Source organism: Urocitellus parryii, chromosome 8 (assembly GCF_045843805.1).
Source record: "Urocitellus parryii isolate mUroPar1 chromosome 8, mUroPar1.hap1, whole genome shotgun sequence".
Classification (NCBI taxonomy): domain Eukaryota; kingdom Metazoa; phylum Chordata; class Mammalia; order Rodentia; family Sciuridae; genus Urocitellus; species Urocitellus parryii.
The window spans coordinates 31,308,787-31,324,547 of record NC_135538.1 but is presented as its reverse complement, the minus strand read 5'-3'; the positions used below and the strand labels follow the sequence as shown (position 1 = coordinate 31,324,547).

The 15,761-nt window shown below is 35.8% G+C and overlaps 1 protein-coding gene across 2 annotated transcripts in view; it reads right to left on the bottom strand.

Annotated features, from left to right (window-relative positions):
- The window catches only part of Vnn1 (vanin 1), a 32,902-nt gene that overhangs the window by 11,519 nt on the left and 5,622 nt on the right, over positions 1-15,761 (bottom strand). For both annotated transcript variants that reach the window (XM_026381299.2, XM_026381292.2), the window contains exons 3-5: positions 14,982-15,174; positions 14,052-14,343; positions 13,177-13,535 (exon numbers count right to left, since the gene is read on the bottom strand). In XM_026381299.2, the coding sequence (XP_026237084.2) occupies positions 13,177-13,535; positions 14,052-14,343; positions 14,982-15,174 (844 nt within the window). The remainder of the gene's footprint in view (positions 1-13,176; positions 13,536-14,051; positions 14,344-14,981; positions 15,175-15,761) is intronic.

Below are 15,761 nucleotides of genomic sequence, written 5' to 3'. Positions count from 1 at the left end.
AGTGGAAGGATGGCAAATGGGATGCAGGTAGAATGATGTAGCAAAGCTAAGTGTTCATCTACCAGAGCAGAATATAAAAGATAATAGCTAAAAATGGTGAACTTTAAAGAACATAAGTACCATTAGGAAACATGAATTGGATTGTAATAAAAAAAAATGAGTTAACTTCTCTCTGAAAAAGGGAGCTAGGTGTATTATGGATGACACAACTGTTTTATCGCATTTTTTAGTGCTCTTCATCTTCTTAACTATGTGCATGCAGTACTTTCTTCAAGATAAATGAAAAAAGAAAAGAGAATGAATCCACGTGGCCAGGTGCAGTAGCAGACGCCTATAATCCCAGCAACTTGGGAGGCTGAGGCAGGAGGATCACAAGTTCATGACCAACCTCCACAACTTAGCAAGGCCCTAAGCAACTTAGTAAGATACTGTCTCAAAATTTTACAAAAAGGGCTGGGGATGTGACTGAGTGGTTAAATGCCCCAGGTTCAATCACCAGTACCAAAACAACAACAACAAAAAATAATCATTTTGGAAGTAAGACATAGAAAGACTTGGATATGGGAAGAAATGAAGGGATAACAGAATTTATCCCTTCATTTAATTAGGACTAAAATTTATGAATAAAACATAGCAGTGGTGTATACAAATAGAGAGAAGAGTAAATTCCAGAAAAAAAACACAGCTAAAATATTGACAAGTATTTGCCCCCTGAAAGGGGGAGGAGGCAGACTCAAAAGTGAACTAGAGTTTCATAAACCTCCAGTGCTATTTGTCTTTTTAATTATGCCCATGAATTACTTTGATTAAAATTAGTGAGATAGGGAGGGCTGGAACCAATCCAGGAAATAAAAAGGGACAGGACATCCGGCATATGAAAAGGACTAAGGGAGGAAAGAAATTGAATAGGCAGCTACTTGCAATGTGGTTGGTGTTGAAACCTGGTGGTGTTGCTCTGGTGATGGAAAGGATAAGTTGCGATTATTTTTATTGGCAATACTACTAATAAAATAAACATTTTTTAAGGACTTTTTACATGCTGATCTTAATGCATAACATGAATTTATTAAATCAAACTTCCTCAAAACCCTATAAAGAATTGTCTCAGAAAAAAAAAAAAAAAACACCATATGAGGACTAAAGGCAGAAGGTGCTGAGAGACCCAAGAAAGATCCAGAGAATATGCTGTTTTGTCATCCTTTCTGCAGGACTAGGAGAGGTTCCACAGTAGTTTACTCTAAGTTTGCAGGTACTTTTCCTTTGCAGCATTTGTCACAACTAAAACTAACTAGTAATTTTCTTTATTTTCTGTGCAATGACTGGCTCCCCCCTCTTAGGCTTAAGAGGATTACAGCCCTCTTACTCATCTTAACATCCCCATCCTCTAGCAAGTGCCTAAATATAGCAGGCATTGCATAAGAATTTGGTTGAAGACAGTGAGTCCACATATTATAGGTGAATAGCTAGAGACTTAAGGAAGTTGAAGGGTTGGCTCGAAGCCAGGTGGCTACAATGTAGTAAGTCAGAGATCACCCAGGATTTTATTTCATTTTTTTCTTTTCCATTCTTCCTTCTCCTTCTTTTTTAAATTTTTAAGTACTGAGGATTAAACCCAGGGGTCCTTAATCACTGAACCATATTACCAGTCCTCTTTATTTTTATTTTTAAGACAAGGTCTCACTAAGTTGCTTAGGGCCTTGCTAAACTACTGAGGCTGACTTTGAACTTTCTCCTGCCTCAGGCTCCCAAGCCACTGGGATTACACGTGTACCACCACACCTCACTCACCCAGGATTCTGATACCAAAGACTATATTCTCAATTTGCTAATCAAACTTTTGCATTTTATTTTTGGTTTTTAGCAGAGTTCTTGGTCCCTAATTCCTTACACTGTTGGAGAGTCGAAAGCCCCAGAAGTTGGTGGTTTGGAGGACTGTCACAGTGGAGGGAGGTTATAGAGGGAGGGTACAGATAATAATTTAAAGAGGAAAAACTCCTAGATGCCCTTGGTAAAGGTAATTAATTTCTTTCATTTGCCTATTCCTTTTTCATTGAATTGCTCAATAATTCTTTAAAATATGTAGGCTGCTCCCTCTCCCACTCTTTTCTAGCAACTGCTCCAAATCTTTTCTTCCTTCAAAGACTTCTTCAAGTTGTTTATCCAACCTTTTACCACTTTAGAATTCTTCTTTAGAATGCCACCACTTCCTTTTTTTGCCCACATCCTTAAGTCTTACGAAATTGTGTGTTTCTTTACCAAAGAATACATAGAAAATTTGTGAGGCAATATGGGGGTTTATTTCATGCTTACCTCTTTGTCTTTTTCTTCTTAGTTAGGAAGTAGTTTTTAGTAATACCAGAGATTTTTTTCTAGCATAATATAACATCGCAGACTATGAAAGATTATCAATATCACATAATACCAAAGTTCCTTATCTTCAACACCAATATCCAAAATTTTTTGAAAATAAGAATTTTTTATAAACCATTTGGCATTAAAACCAAAGTGTAATTAATGTAACTCTATAATCTAGTTATTTAGGCTATTTAAGGTGAATATTACCATGTTTTCCAATAGCTAAACTTATATGCTTGATGCTGGGTATTGTCCCAGACTCCGTTGGCTATATGTTCATAAGACATGGTCTTTGTGAAATTAGAAATTTCCAAATTCCAAAATGTGTGGTACCAACAGAGGTAGCTACCCAGCAATAACAACAGAGAGCTCAGTTTTACTTGACAGAGCCAACCCACCACCCAACATTAAGAAGGGATTTCTTGATCCATGATGATAGACCAGAGGGAGGCAGCATTCTGTGCCACTCAGTGACCTGGGACTCAAGCAGTGAGAATACTATTTCTCTCTGAGTGATATTCCTGCTACCTCTCAGGAATCACGGTCACCATTCCCATGCAGGGCTCCAGGCCTCAACGTCAGAGTAGGTCTCCCAACTACTTGCCCATGCTGGACTACCAAGTGCCCAAGCAGGACCATAGGCATCAACATCCATGCAGAACTTTTGGCCACACACCTGAACAGAAATCCTGGATGCCACTTCTACGCAGGACACCCAGCAGCTACCCACGTGCAAGAACTCTGGCCGCCACTCCTGTGTGGACCCTCATTTACCAATGTGGGGCTCCCCCAGTGGCCTTCATCTTGGGACTCTGCAGCAACAGAGACAGTCCCCTGCAAGCGGTGCCTTGGCCTGCCTGCACCAAAGAACTTCACATAGGGTTTTCACACAGCTGAAACCACACACTGCATGCCACAGAGCTTTCTCTGAACACATCGCCCATGTCCAACGCTATCAGTTGGATACCCCCATCCCACCTGACACCCCATCACTGAAAGCAGATGCCTCCATCTTGGAGCACCATCAGCACCATCTTTAGTGAGAGCAACTCCCAGTTTGTAACTCTGCCTTGGCAGGTACCCAGTTTCTAACTCCCCCCACTCCCCAGCAGCTGCTAACCTGGCACAGTGACACCTTGGTTACCTTCACCACCCTGAGGGCAGAGATACCAGCTAACAACAGATGACCCCACCTATTGGATAAAAGGGGAAGCAGGAAAGATACTGATCTTCAACCATATCAAGCCTTGTTTCTTTGAGATTTTTTTTCTTTTTTTCTTCTCCTTTCCTATTATCCCACATTCATACCCCCTACACATATGAAACCAAGTACTTTGCATGAATTAGGATTTTGAGGTCTTGGACTTCTGAATAGTATATTATAGTTGTGTTGTATATTCTTGTTTTTCCCCCACCAATTTTTACTATTTTAACTTTTTTTCTTAATATATATCTGTGTTTGTTTTATGTACTATACTGTCTTCCTTCTTTCTTGTCTACCCAAAATTACTTCCTCTCTAGTCTCTTCTACTCACCTTTTTTTTTCACTTTAAAAAATGTTTTTATTAGTGCTTCCTAGTTATCCATGATAATTACTAACCTTCTTCTTTACATTTCTCTTCCACACTTCCTAAGATACAATAACTCTATAACCTCACCTCCTACCTCCTCAGCATATCATCCTACATATCGCCCCCCATTCTTTGTCCACCATCAGAAACTGTAAACCCTTTTACAAACCTACTGATTATATTGTAGGTAATAATTGAATTCACCATTTCTGTACATTGTGACCCAACTGTAAACATATTTATAGCAACTAATTGTTTCTAAGGCTGTATATTGATTATATTGGAATCTGTTAACATTGTCCTTCACCTCAAAGGATAAGTATTGGAGCCCCACTGAAACACTATAACCCTGTAGGGTAAAAATGGTAATGCCTCAGATTCACAGAACTAGAAGGGAAGACATAAAATAAATATGAAAAGACAAGGTAAGAAAGTGCCCCAAACAAATCAAAATACCACATTATTAGAATCCATGGCCATAACAACAGAAGAAATTACAAAGAAGGAGTTTAGGATGTACATAATTAAAAAGTTCTGTGAATTAAAGGATGACATAAGAGAGCAAAGGATGATCTTGACAAAGAGCTACATAAATAAATACAGGAAACAAAATATTACTTCAATGAGGTTCTAAATACAAACAAAGAGAAATCCTTGAAATGAAAGAAAATAACCAAATTAATAGTTCAAATTAAAAGCATTACCAATTAGATTAGATTAGATCACTTGGAAGATAGGATCTCAAACAATGAAGACAAAATCTATAATCTTTAAAAGAATGTAGACCACACAGTGAAAATGGTAAGAAATCATGAGCAGAACATTCAAGAAATATGGGATAGCATAAAAATACCAAATTTAAGAGTTATTGGGATAGAAGAAAGCATAGAGTTCCAAAATAAAGAAATGAACAATCTATTCAATAAAATAATATCAGATAATTTTCCAAACATGAAGAATGAATTGGAAAACCAAATTCAAGAGGCTTAAAGGACACCAAATGCATAAAATCACAACAGATCCACACCAAGACGCATTATAATGAAAATGCCTAACATACAGAATGAGGAGAGAATATTAAAAGCCATGAGAGAAAGGAATCTGATTACATATAGTGGGAGAACAATTAGGTCATGTACAGGTTTTTCAAACCAGACCCTGAAAGCTATATGATCCTGGTAAAACATATATCAAGCTCTGAAAGAAAATGGATGCCAACCAAGAATCTTATATCCAGCAAAATTATGCTTTAGATTTGATAATGAAATAAGAACCTTCAATGATAAACAAAAGTTAAAAGAATTTACAGCTAGAAAACCTGCACTACAGAACATCCTTAGCAAAATATTCCATGAAAAGGAAATGAAAAACAACAATGACAATCAACAGAGGGTGGTACTACACAAAAGGAAAAAGTAATCAAATAAGAAACCAAGTCAAGTTAAATAACAAAAAAGGCTAGGAAATACAAATCATGTCTCAATAATAACCCTTAATGTTAATGGCCTAAACTCACTAATCAAAAGACATAGACTGGCAGATTGGATTTTAAAGAAGACCCAAAAATATGCTGCCTTCAGGAGACTCATAGGAAAAGACATCCACAGACTGAAGGTGAAAGGTTGGGAAAAATCATACCACTCACATGGACTGCAGAAGCAAGTAGGGGTTTCCATCCTCATATCAAATAAAGTAGACTTCAAGTTAAAGTTACCCAAAAGGGATAAAGAAGGACATTTCATACTGCTCAACAGAACCAGACACCAACAAAACATGACAATTATAAATATATATGCCCCAAATAAGGGAGCATCTATGTTCATGAAACAAATTCTTCTTAAGTTCAAGAGTCAAATTGAACACAACACAATAATTTTGGGTGGCTTTAACACATCTCTTTCACCACTGTATAGATCTTCAAACAAAAGCTGAAAAAAGAAACTATAGAACTCAATAATAAAACCAATAACTTAGACTTAACTGACATGTATAGAATATTTCATCCTTCAACGAGCGAATACACTTTCTTCTCAACAGCCCCTGGATCCTTCTCTAAAATAGACCATATATAATGCCACAAAGCAACTCTTAGCAAATACAAAAAAGTAGAGATAATACCCTGAATTTTATCAGATCATAATGGAATGAAATTAGAAATCAATAACAAAATAAAACATAAAAGCTACTCCAACACCTGGAAACTAAATAATATGCTACTGAATGAACAATGGGTTGCAAAAGACATTGAGGACAAGATTTAAAAATTCTTCGAGGTAAATGAAAACACTGATACAACATATTGAAATCTCTGAGACACTATGAAGGCAGCACTAAGAGTAAAGTTCATTGCATGGAGTTCATTCCTTAAAAGAAAAAAAAAAAGCCGACAGATAAATGACTTAACATAACATCTTAAAGCCCTAGAAAAAGAAAAACAAATCAACACCAAAAGCAGAAGACAGGAAATAATTAAAATCAGAGATAAAATCAATAAAACCAAAATAAATTGAAAAAACAAAAAGTTGGTTCTTCAAAAAAATAAATAGAATTGACAAAACTTACCCATGCTAAAGAAGAAAAGGAGAGAGAAAACTGAAATTACTAACATATGTGATGAAAAAGGAAATATCCCAACAGACATTACATAAATACAGAAGATAATTAGAAATTATTTTGAAAACTTGTACTCCAATAAAATAGAAAATACTGAAGGCATTGACAAATTTCTAGAGTCATATGATTTGCCCAAATTGAATCAGGATGATATACATAATTCAAAAAGATCAATTTCAAGCAATGAAATAGAAGATGTCATCAGAAGCCTAATAACCAAGAAAAGCCCAGGACATGATGGATACACAGCCAATTTCTACAAGACATTTAAAGCTGAACTAATATGAATACTCTTTAATTTATTTTAGGAAATAGAAAAAGAGGGAGCACTTCCAAACTCATTCTATGAGGCCAATATCACCCTGATTCCAAAACCAGGCAAAGACACATCAAAGAAAGAAAACTTCAGACTAATATCTCTAATGAACACAGATGCAACAATTCTCAAAAAATTCTGGCAAATCAAATACAAAAACATATCAAAAAGATAGTGCACCATGATCAAGTGAGATTCATCCCAGGGATGCAATGTCTGTTCAACACATGGAAATCAATAAATGTAATTCATCACATCAATTGACTAAAAGATAAGATTCATATGATCATCTCAATAGATGCAGAAAAAGCATTTGACAAAATACATCACCCTTTCATGTTCAAAACACTAAAAAAACTAGGGATTACAGGAGAATATCTGAACATCGTAAAAGCTATCTATGCTAAGCCATAGGCCTACATCATTCTAAATGGAGAAAAATTGGAAGCATTCCCTCTAAAAACTGGAACAAGACAGGGATGCCCTCTTTCACCACTTCTATTTAACATAGTTTTTGAAACACTGGCCAGAGCAATTAAACAGATGAAAGAAATTAAAGGGATTCAGATAGGAAAAGAAGGTCTCAAATTACCACTATTTGTTGACAATATGATGCTATACCTAGAAGACCCAAAACATTCTACCACAAAGCTTTCAGAACTAGAAAATGAATTGAGAAAAGTAGCAGTATATATAATCAACACTGATAAACATTTTCTGTTTATCAGTGACAAATCCTCTGAAAGGCAAATGAGGAAAACTACCCCATTTGTAGTAGCCTCAATAAAATAAAATACTTGGGAATCAACCTAACAAAAGAGGTGAAAGGCCTCTACAACAAAAACTACAGAACACTAAAGAAAGAAATGAAAGAAGACCTTAGAAGATGGAAATATCTCCCTTGTTCTTGGATAGGCAGAATTAATATTGTCAAAATGACCATACTATCAAAATCATTACAGAGATTCAATGCAAATCCAATCAAAATCCCAATGACATTCCTCATAGGAATAGAAAAGGCAGTCATGAAATTCATCTGGAAAAATAAGAGACTCAGAATAGCCAAAGCAATCTTTAGCAAGAAGAGTGAAGCAAGTGGCATCACAATACCAGACCTTAAACGATACTACAGAGCATCAGTAACAAAAACAGCATGGTATTGGCAGCAAAATATATGGGTAGACCAATGGTACAGAAAAGAATACACACAGACTAACTCACATAATTACAGTTATATTAGAAAAAGGCTCCAAAAACATACATTGGAGAAAAGATAGCCTCTTCAATAAATGGTGCTGGAAATCAATATGCAACAAAATGAATTTAAACCCCTATCTCTCACCATGCACAAATCTCAACTCAAAGTAAATCAAGGACCTAGGAATTAAACCCGAGACCCTGCGCCTAATAGAAGAAAAAGTAGGCCCAAATCTCCATCATGTCAGATTAGGGCCCTACTTCCTTAATAAGACTCCTTTAGTGCAAGAATTAAAATTTTAAAAATCAATAAATGGGATGGACTCAAACTAAAAAGTTTCTTCTCAGCAAAAGAAACAATCTATAAGGTAAATAGAGAGCCTACATCTTGGGAACAAATTTTTACCACTCATACATCAGATAGAGCACTTATTTCTAGGGTATATAAAGAATTCAAAAAGCTAAACACACACACACACACACACAAAAAAAAACCAAATAACCCAATTAATAAATTTGCCAAGGAACTAAAGAGACACTTCTCATAAGATGATATACAATCAATAAATATGTGAAAAAATGTTCAACATCTCCAGAAATTAGAGAAATACAAATCAAACTACTCTAAGATTTCATCTTACTCCAGTCAGAATGGCAGCTATTAAGAATACAAACAACAATAAGTGTTGGCGAGAATGTGGGGGAAAAGGCACACTCATACATTGCTGGTCGGACTGCAAATTGGTGCAGCCAATATGGAAAGCAGTATGGAGATTCCTTGGAAAATTAAAAATGGAACCACCATTTGACCCAGCTATTCCACTCCTCAGTCTATACCCAAAGGACTTAAAAACACCATACTACAGGAACACAGCCATATCAATGTTTATAGCAGCACAATGCACAGTAGCTAAACTGTGGAACCAACCTATATGCCCTTCAGTAGATGAATAGATAATGAAAATTTGGTACATATACACACTGGAATATTACTTAGCAATAAAAGAGAATAAAATCATGGCATTCATAGTGGAGTTGGGAGGAGGAGCATGAGAGGATTAAATGAACTCTAGATTGGGCAAAGGGCAAGGACAAGAAAGGAGGGGACATGGGAGTAGAAAAGACAGTGAAATGAGATGAACATCATTTCCCTAAATACATGTATGAAGATATGAATGGTGTGAATATACTTTGTATACAACCAGAGATATGAAAAATTATATTCTACATGTGTAATATGAATTGTAATGCATCCTGCTGTCATATATGGCAAAGTAAAATTTTAAAAATTTGAAAAAAGATGGGACTTCCTGATTCTCTCCTTGAGTGAACCTGAGACTGAGAAAAGCAGAAAGGTAGAACAAGACTGAAAGGGAAGACAAAGAGTTCAGAGACTGCTGTCTTGCAAGGTAGCTGGCTTTTTACTTTAAAAATACATCACACACACAAAAAACCCACTTTTATTTAACTTAAAATTTTTATATGATTATATAGTACCAAATATATGCTTCATATCTAACTTAATATGTTAATATACTATATAATACATGGCAATAAATATTCTTCTATAATACAGTTTATTCATCGGATTTTCAATTATTGGACATATTATACTTATATTCACAATACTATTTTTTCCCTTTCCTCTAGAACCTTAAAGAACTGATTAGGAGTATGGTTCCTCCTGTATTTTCATCATTTTCTTCTTTGCTGTTCTCTGCCTTAGACCTATACAGATAATCAAGGCTTTCTCATCTACTAGAAGAAAAAAAATTTTTTTTCCCTGACCATAAGTCCCTGTTCAGCCCTTGACTAGTTTCTCTTTTTCCTGTCTCAGACAAGGTTTCTTTTACTACCCTTTAACTTCTCAACCACTATAATCTGTCCTTCACTCTCTCAATATGAACAGATAAAATTCCATCAAAATTGTACCTATTAATGCCCATCTGTAAAAACAGAACACAAATATGCCTCACAGTTTCCCCCTTCGAAGAGTTTCTACATCCTTGGTGTCCATTAGAGTTTGGGTTTTTTTTAAATTCTCTTTCATTGCTCAATCTTATCTGCAAGTTCCTATTCTTTTGTTCATTCCATGTCCCAAGCACTGGAGCTTCAGAAAGCTCCATTTGTTTAGTATGTTTGAGTACTTCTCTATATAGTCTCCTTTGCAATGTCATTCTCTCTTTCAGGGCTTCTCCTCCTGTTTCTCAAAAACAGTGTTTCTAAATCTAATATTTCCTAAGCATCAGACCCATACATTCAATAGCCTCTCTGGTGGTTACAATTGAGTGGCCCATAATAACTTCAAGACCAGCAGATCGCTAACTGAACTCAGCATCTTCCCATTTCCATCCAATCTGCTCCTCTTGCATCCTGATCTGTCAGAAGCATCACAACCACCCAGCCACTATTTCCAGAAACCAGCAGTTTTCTAGACCCATTATTCCACTTTCCTGTTTCACATTAAATTAACCACTGAGTTCAGTTTTCTAAATATTTATTGACTGTATACTTTTTCCTTATTCCTACTAGCATAACCTTGGTTCAGAAATTTTTTTAAAAACTATTTTAATAATCTATCTCATCTTTTTTTTAAATCTTAGTTTCATTGTGCAGAGTATGCCAAAGAAAAAAAACTACTACAAGTAGATATGACCATTTTATTTCTTTGCTGAAAACCTTCCAAGAGCTGACCAACACCCAGAGAATAAAAGTGTGCCATGGAGGGGCTGGATATGTAGCTCAATGATAGAGCACTTGCCCTACCCAGTGCTGAGGTTCAGTTTTTTTGTTCTCCAACACCACAGAAAGTAAACAAAAGAAGAGATGAATTGCTATTAAATGTGTCAGGTTCAATCTTTCAGTTCCTTCCAGGATTTCCCTCACCGATTCTTGCTTCTCCTATTATTCCTTGGTAACAGCAAATACCTTGCTCTTTCTACACACCCTGCTTTTTCACACATCCAATTCCTTATTCATGCTCTTCACTCCACTGAGAATTTCCTCCCACTCTTCTTCACCTGGATACTAGCATCATCTCTAGAAACTTCCCTGGATCCCTAATTAGACTAAGTTCAGCTCCTTAGCACTTCTACAGCAAGGTGTGCCTTCTATGTTCTCTCACCTGTAAACCTGCACTGCAGTTATCTATCCAAATGTATATCCTGAAATTCAATGAGAGGTACTTAAAACACTAATTAAAGGGATCACTCCTGGTTTTTCTTTAGCAAAGTAGGGTAACCATTGGGCAGAACATCCTATAATATATTTCAAAATAACTAGGAAAGAAGACTATGAAATTTCCAATATATAAAAATGATTAATGATTGAAGAGGTGGAAATGCTTATTACCTAATATGATTAATGCATATTGTGTACATGTATTGTATTACTATAATGTAATCCATAATATGCAGTTAGGGATCTGTTGGTCATGAAGTTATTATGGGCCACTCAACTGTAACTACCAGAGAGGCTATTGAATGTATGAAGTACATTCCTGTTCCACATTAAATTAACCACTGAGTTCAGTTCTCTAAATATTTATTGACTGTATGGGTCTGATGCTTAAGAAATATTAGATTTAGAAACACTGTTTTTGAGAAACTGGAGGATAAGCTGTGCAAGAGAGAATGACATTGCAAAGGAGACTATACAGAGAAGTAGAAAAAAATACTAAACTAAAAATGGAGCTTTCTGAAGCTCCAGTGTTTGGGGCACAAAATGATCAAAAGAATGCTCGTTTTAAAATAATATTTTTTAAAATAAAAAACTACAAAAGACACATGTGTTTCTCCTCTACCAAGAGACTAAATTCCTCAATATTATTCATCTTCCTATAATTAGCAATGAATAGGTACCCAGTATATGGTAGGAACTCAATAAATGTTTATGAAAATGAATAATCACTGGTATAGCACCAATGGCAGAGTACATAAAATGTTTGCAATAGGCGTAGTCCCAGCATTCAGGGGCTCAGTCTCAAACAAGTATGTGAATAATATGACATGATGTGACTTTGATAAGCTAAGCATAGGGTGTTCTGGGAGGACATGAAAGAGGTACCCAACCCAGCTGGGGCATGGCTGTGGTACTACAGAAGTGTCAGGTAAAATTTCTTAGTGGAGATAACAATAGGAATGTTCTATGAGAAATTATTAGATGTGGGTCACCACAGACAAAGGAAATAAACTGCAAATGCACAAAGGCCCCACACACTTTTCAAATTGGAGATGGGAAAATGTCTTCATATTACAGAAGCTCAAGGCACATGTGGGTACAGGTGAAAGAAGAGGATAGAGAAACAGAAAGGACCGAACATCAAGACTGACAGTCTGTTCTGCTTGGGAACTTAGTTGTCAGTTTGTAGTCACTGAGGAATTTTAAGCAGGAGAGTAATAAAATCAGAAATGGCATTTTATAATTTTTGTGATTGTAGCACTGAAAATGGAGTGAATGGATCTGAGACTGTCTACAGAAAGCTGTGTTAGAAGACTATTGCAATAATTTGAGTGAGATAGGATGGGGGCCAGACCAAGAAAGAAAAGAGCAGAATGAGAGGAACATAGAGGTCACTTGTTCTTTGGGATTCCATCTTACCAAATTATAATAGCCCCTCTTTTTTAAATGTTGAGGATTGTGAGATATCTGATGTTTGAAGGAATAAACCATTCTACTGAAAAATCTCAGACAACAGCTTCGTCTGTTCTCAGTACATACTACTTAAAAGTCAACTTTGTTATAAACAGGATAGGAATAAGTGAACATATAGGGAAAATGTCTAAATTTGTTCAGGTAGAATATATCATATGTATTTAATTATCTGTTAAAATTATCTGCAATCTGAATAATTTTTATTAATGTTGGCACTCCAAATAATGTTCTACTTTGATCCGATCTATTTAAAATTGTACTGACAACTAAGATTTTAAGATTTAGAAAATAAAAGTGCAGACTGCCCAACCAAATTTGAATTTCCAATAAAGAATTATTTTTAGGAAATATTTGTTCAAAAAAAATGAAACATACTTAAACAATACTAAGAAATCATTCACTGTTTATCTCACACTTAAATTTACCCGAGTGTTTGTATTTGACCTTGCAATTTCTGACACCAAAAATTACCTGTAGGTAATAGCGCCCTTCAACAACGTGCAATCCATCAAATGCTCCTAAGGCATAAACTTCATCTGATCTCTTTTCAGACATTTCGTAGCTTAAATGACAGCAGAGCTCTTTCTGACAAACTGTGTGATTTCCTGCGATTTCTGTGAGCTCCACAAAGGTGAATTCATCAAAAAAGACAGTGCCCTTGAATTCTTGGTTTCCTGTTGGGAATGCATGTATCCTGCTGGCGTAAGAAGACCAATTCACTATGGAATGGGATGGGTGAGAATCCAGTGTTGAGATGATAAGTTTTCCCTCTGGTGTCTTCATATCATAATGAAATGCTCTTGGAAAATCAGGTGCATAAATACCACTTCCTGAAAGTAATCAGTTGGAGATGCCATTTAAATTAGGAAAGTGGAGAAAGGTTTCATAATGCTCATTTTAAACTCATCAGTTCAAGCCAACCTACGTATTTCATTAATTTCAGTAAAATGCGCTGATAAGGGGGCAGAGATGAGAGGATCCAATAAAATGTGAAAATGGGAAATCAAGAAGGATGTAGAAGTGATGGATTTTGAAAAAAAAGAGAAAGTATGCATGCATTCAGGAAATAAGATCGATTAAATAAATAAAATAAAATAAATCTATAAAACAGTTTAGATTGGGAGTGATCCTGAAGTGTGTCACCAGCTAAATGTTCAAAAGCTAAAAATTGGAAAACAATTGTATTAAGGAGTACATGTTAGTCATGTTAGTGTTCAAAAAACAATTTTCGTTTTTCTGATTATATCAAGTTTAAAAATCTTTTCGATATGTTTTATTGTTGTATTATAATTTGCATACTTATTGGTAGAATTCAAAGCCTATATATCTTAAAGACCACATGTTACCTGTCATTCTATTTGAGGGGTTATGTAAATTAGATGCAAGGAAATTGACTCCCATGCCCATAGCCCAAGCTGAGTGGAACTCAACCGCTGACAAATGTGGCAGGACATTCATCCAAGCTGTTGGGAAGAGTACGGTGTCCACATGGAGATCTTTCACCAGGGCAACAGCAGGATCATGGAAGAGAATATCAAAGCAAGTGAAAATGCCAAACTTTCCAAAGGTTGTGTTAAATGTCACCATCTCAGGTTCTTTGGGTGCATTGAATTGGTCTTCACCCATGAAAAGGTTTTGCTGAGAAAAACAGAAGATGAAGGGAAATGAAATTCTTTCAAGATGTGGGCCTGGACATCAGTGTACCTGAAAAAATGCAAGCTCACATCAATTTAACATTGCCAGTTTCACCTATCATGGCTGCCTTCATGGGAAGAGCAGTGCTTTGGAGAACCTGAGGCCACTCCAGTGAAATAGAGCCTTTGGCTCCATCTTCCCATTACAGCTATTTGTATGTGTATTCTCATCTGCAAAGACCATCTTGAATTTCACAAGGTAAAGAAGTAAAATAGATCATCTCTGTTTGCCAAGAACACTTAACTATTGCCTGTGAGCCAAAAGCTTTATTTTGTCCATTGTCAAGACTGAGTTTATCTGATAAGGAGTTTTTCATTCTTTGACTCATCAAGAGGGCAGATTTTTAAAAGAACAAAGCCTAAAAATTAACCTTATATTTCAATGTAGGTAACTCCTGCTGACTCTCACATACACCTACAACAAACTCATGTGCTCCCAAATGTACAGCAAATTATAAGAACTTACCAAACCTAATCATTACTTTCCATGTACACTTATTATCAATACTAAGAGGGTTTTTGTCTTGTTCACTGTAATTCATTAAGCATTCAATAACTCAATTATTTGCAAATTAAATTTACCTTATGGTAGCGCGCCACCAGTTTTCCCTGAGAATCAAACACCACGTTAGTATTGTATTGGTAACGGCCATCAGGAGGACACTGAGGCTCACTGGCTTTGCATGACTTCTTGTCCCCTATATTTGCCACCACATAGATAGAGTTATTCTTGGCCAGGCAGCTGAGTCTTTCTTGTACTGGGTTGTAGCCAAATCTGGTATATGTTCATTGAAAGAAAAAAAAAATTAATCAAGTTTAGTTTTTTATGATATTTTCAACTTAATTTTGCTTTGAAAAAAAATTCAGAATGATAGTTGTCTGAACCTATCATTTGATATATACAAAAATGTTCTTAATATCAATAGGTAGAAGAGACATATTTAGACGAGAAAAAGGTTTAGAGAAAATTTGGCTGTAGAAAACTACTCCAGTGTAAAACTCCAAGCCATGTATTTTTTTTTTCACAGCATGGATTATAACCTATAATCACATGTCCATTTATGTGTTCATCTCTCAATGTCTGTAGTATCCTATAGATAATTGAGGCAAAGACCTGCATACCCTGAATATTTAACCCATGCCTGACAGCAGCAAAGAAGCATTACAAAATATTTTGAATGAGTGAATCAAAACTTGTAATAAGGAGGATCCTGGAAAGATGGTGGAGTAGAAAGTAGAAAGCACCAGGGATCTAACTACCCAACTAGATAACAACTACACTGGTAGAAACCATCTGATACAGTAGTTTGAAACTCTGAACTCCATTCAAAGACTGCAACTTCCAGTGGAAGTTTGGAAGGT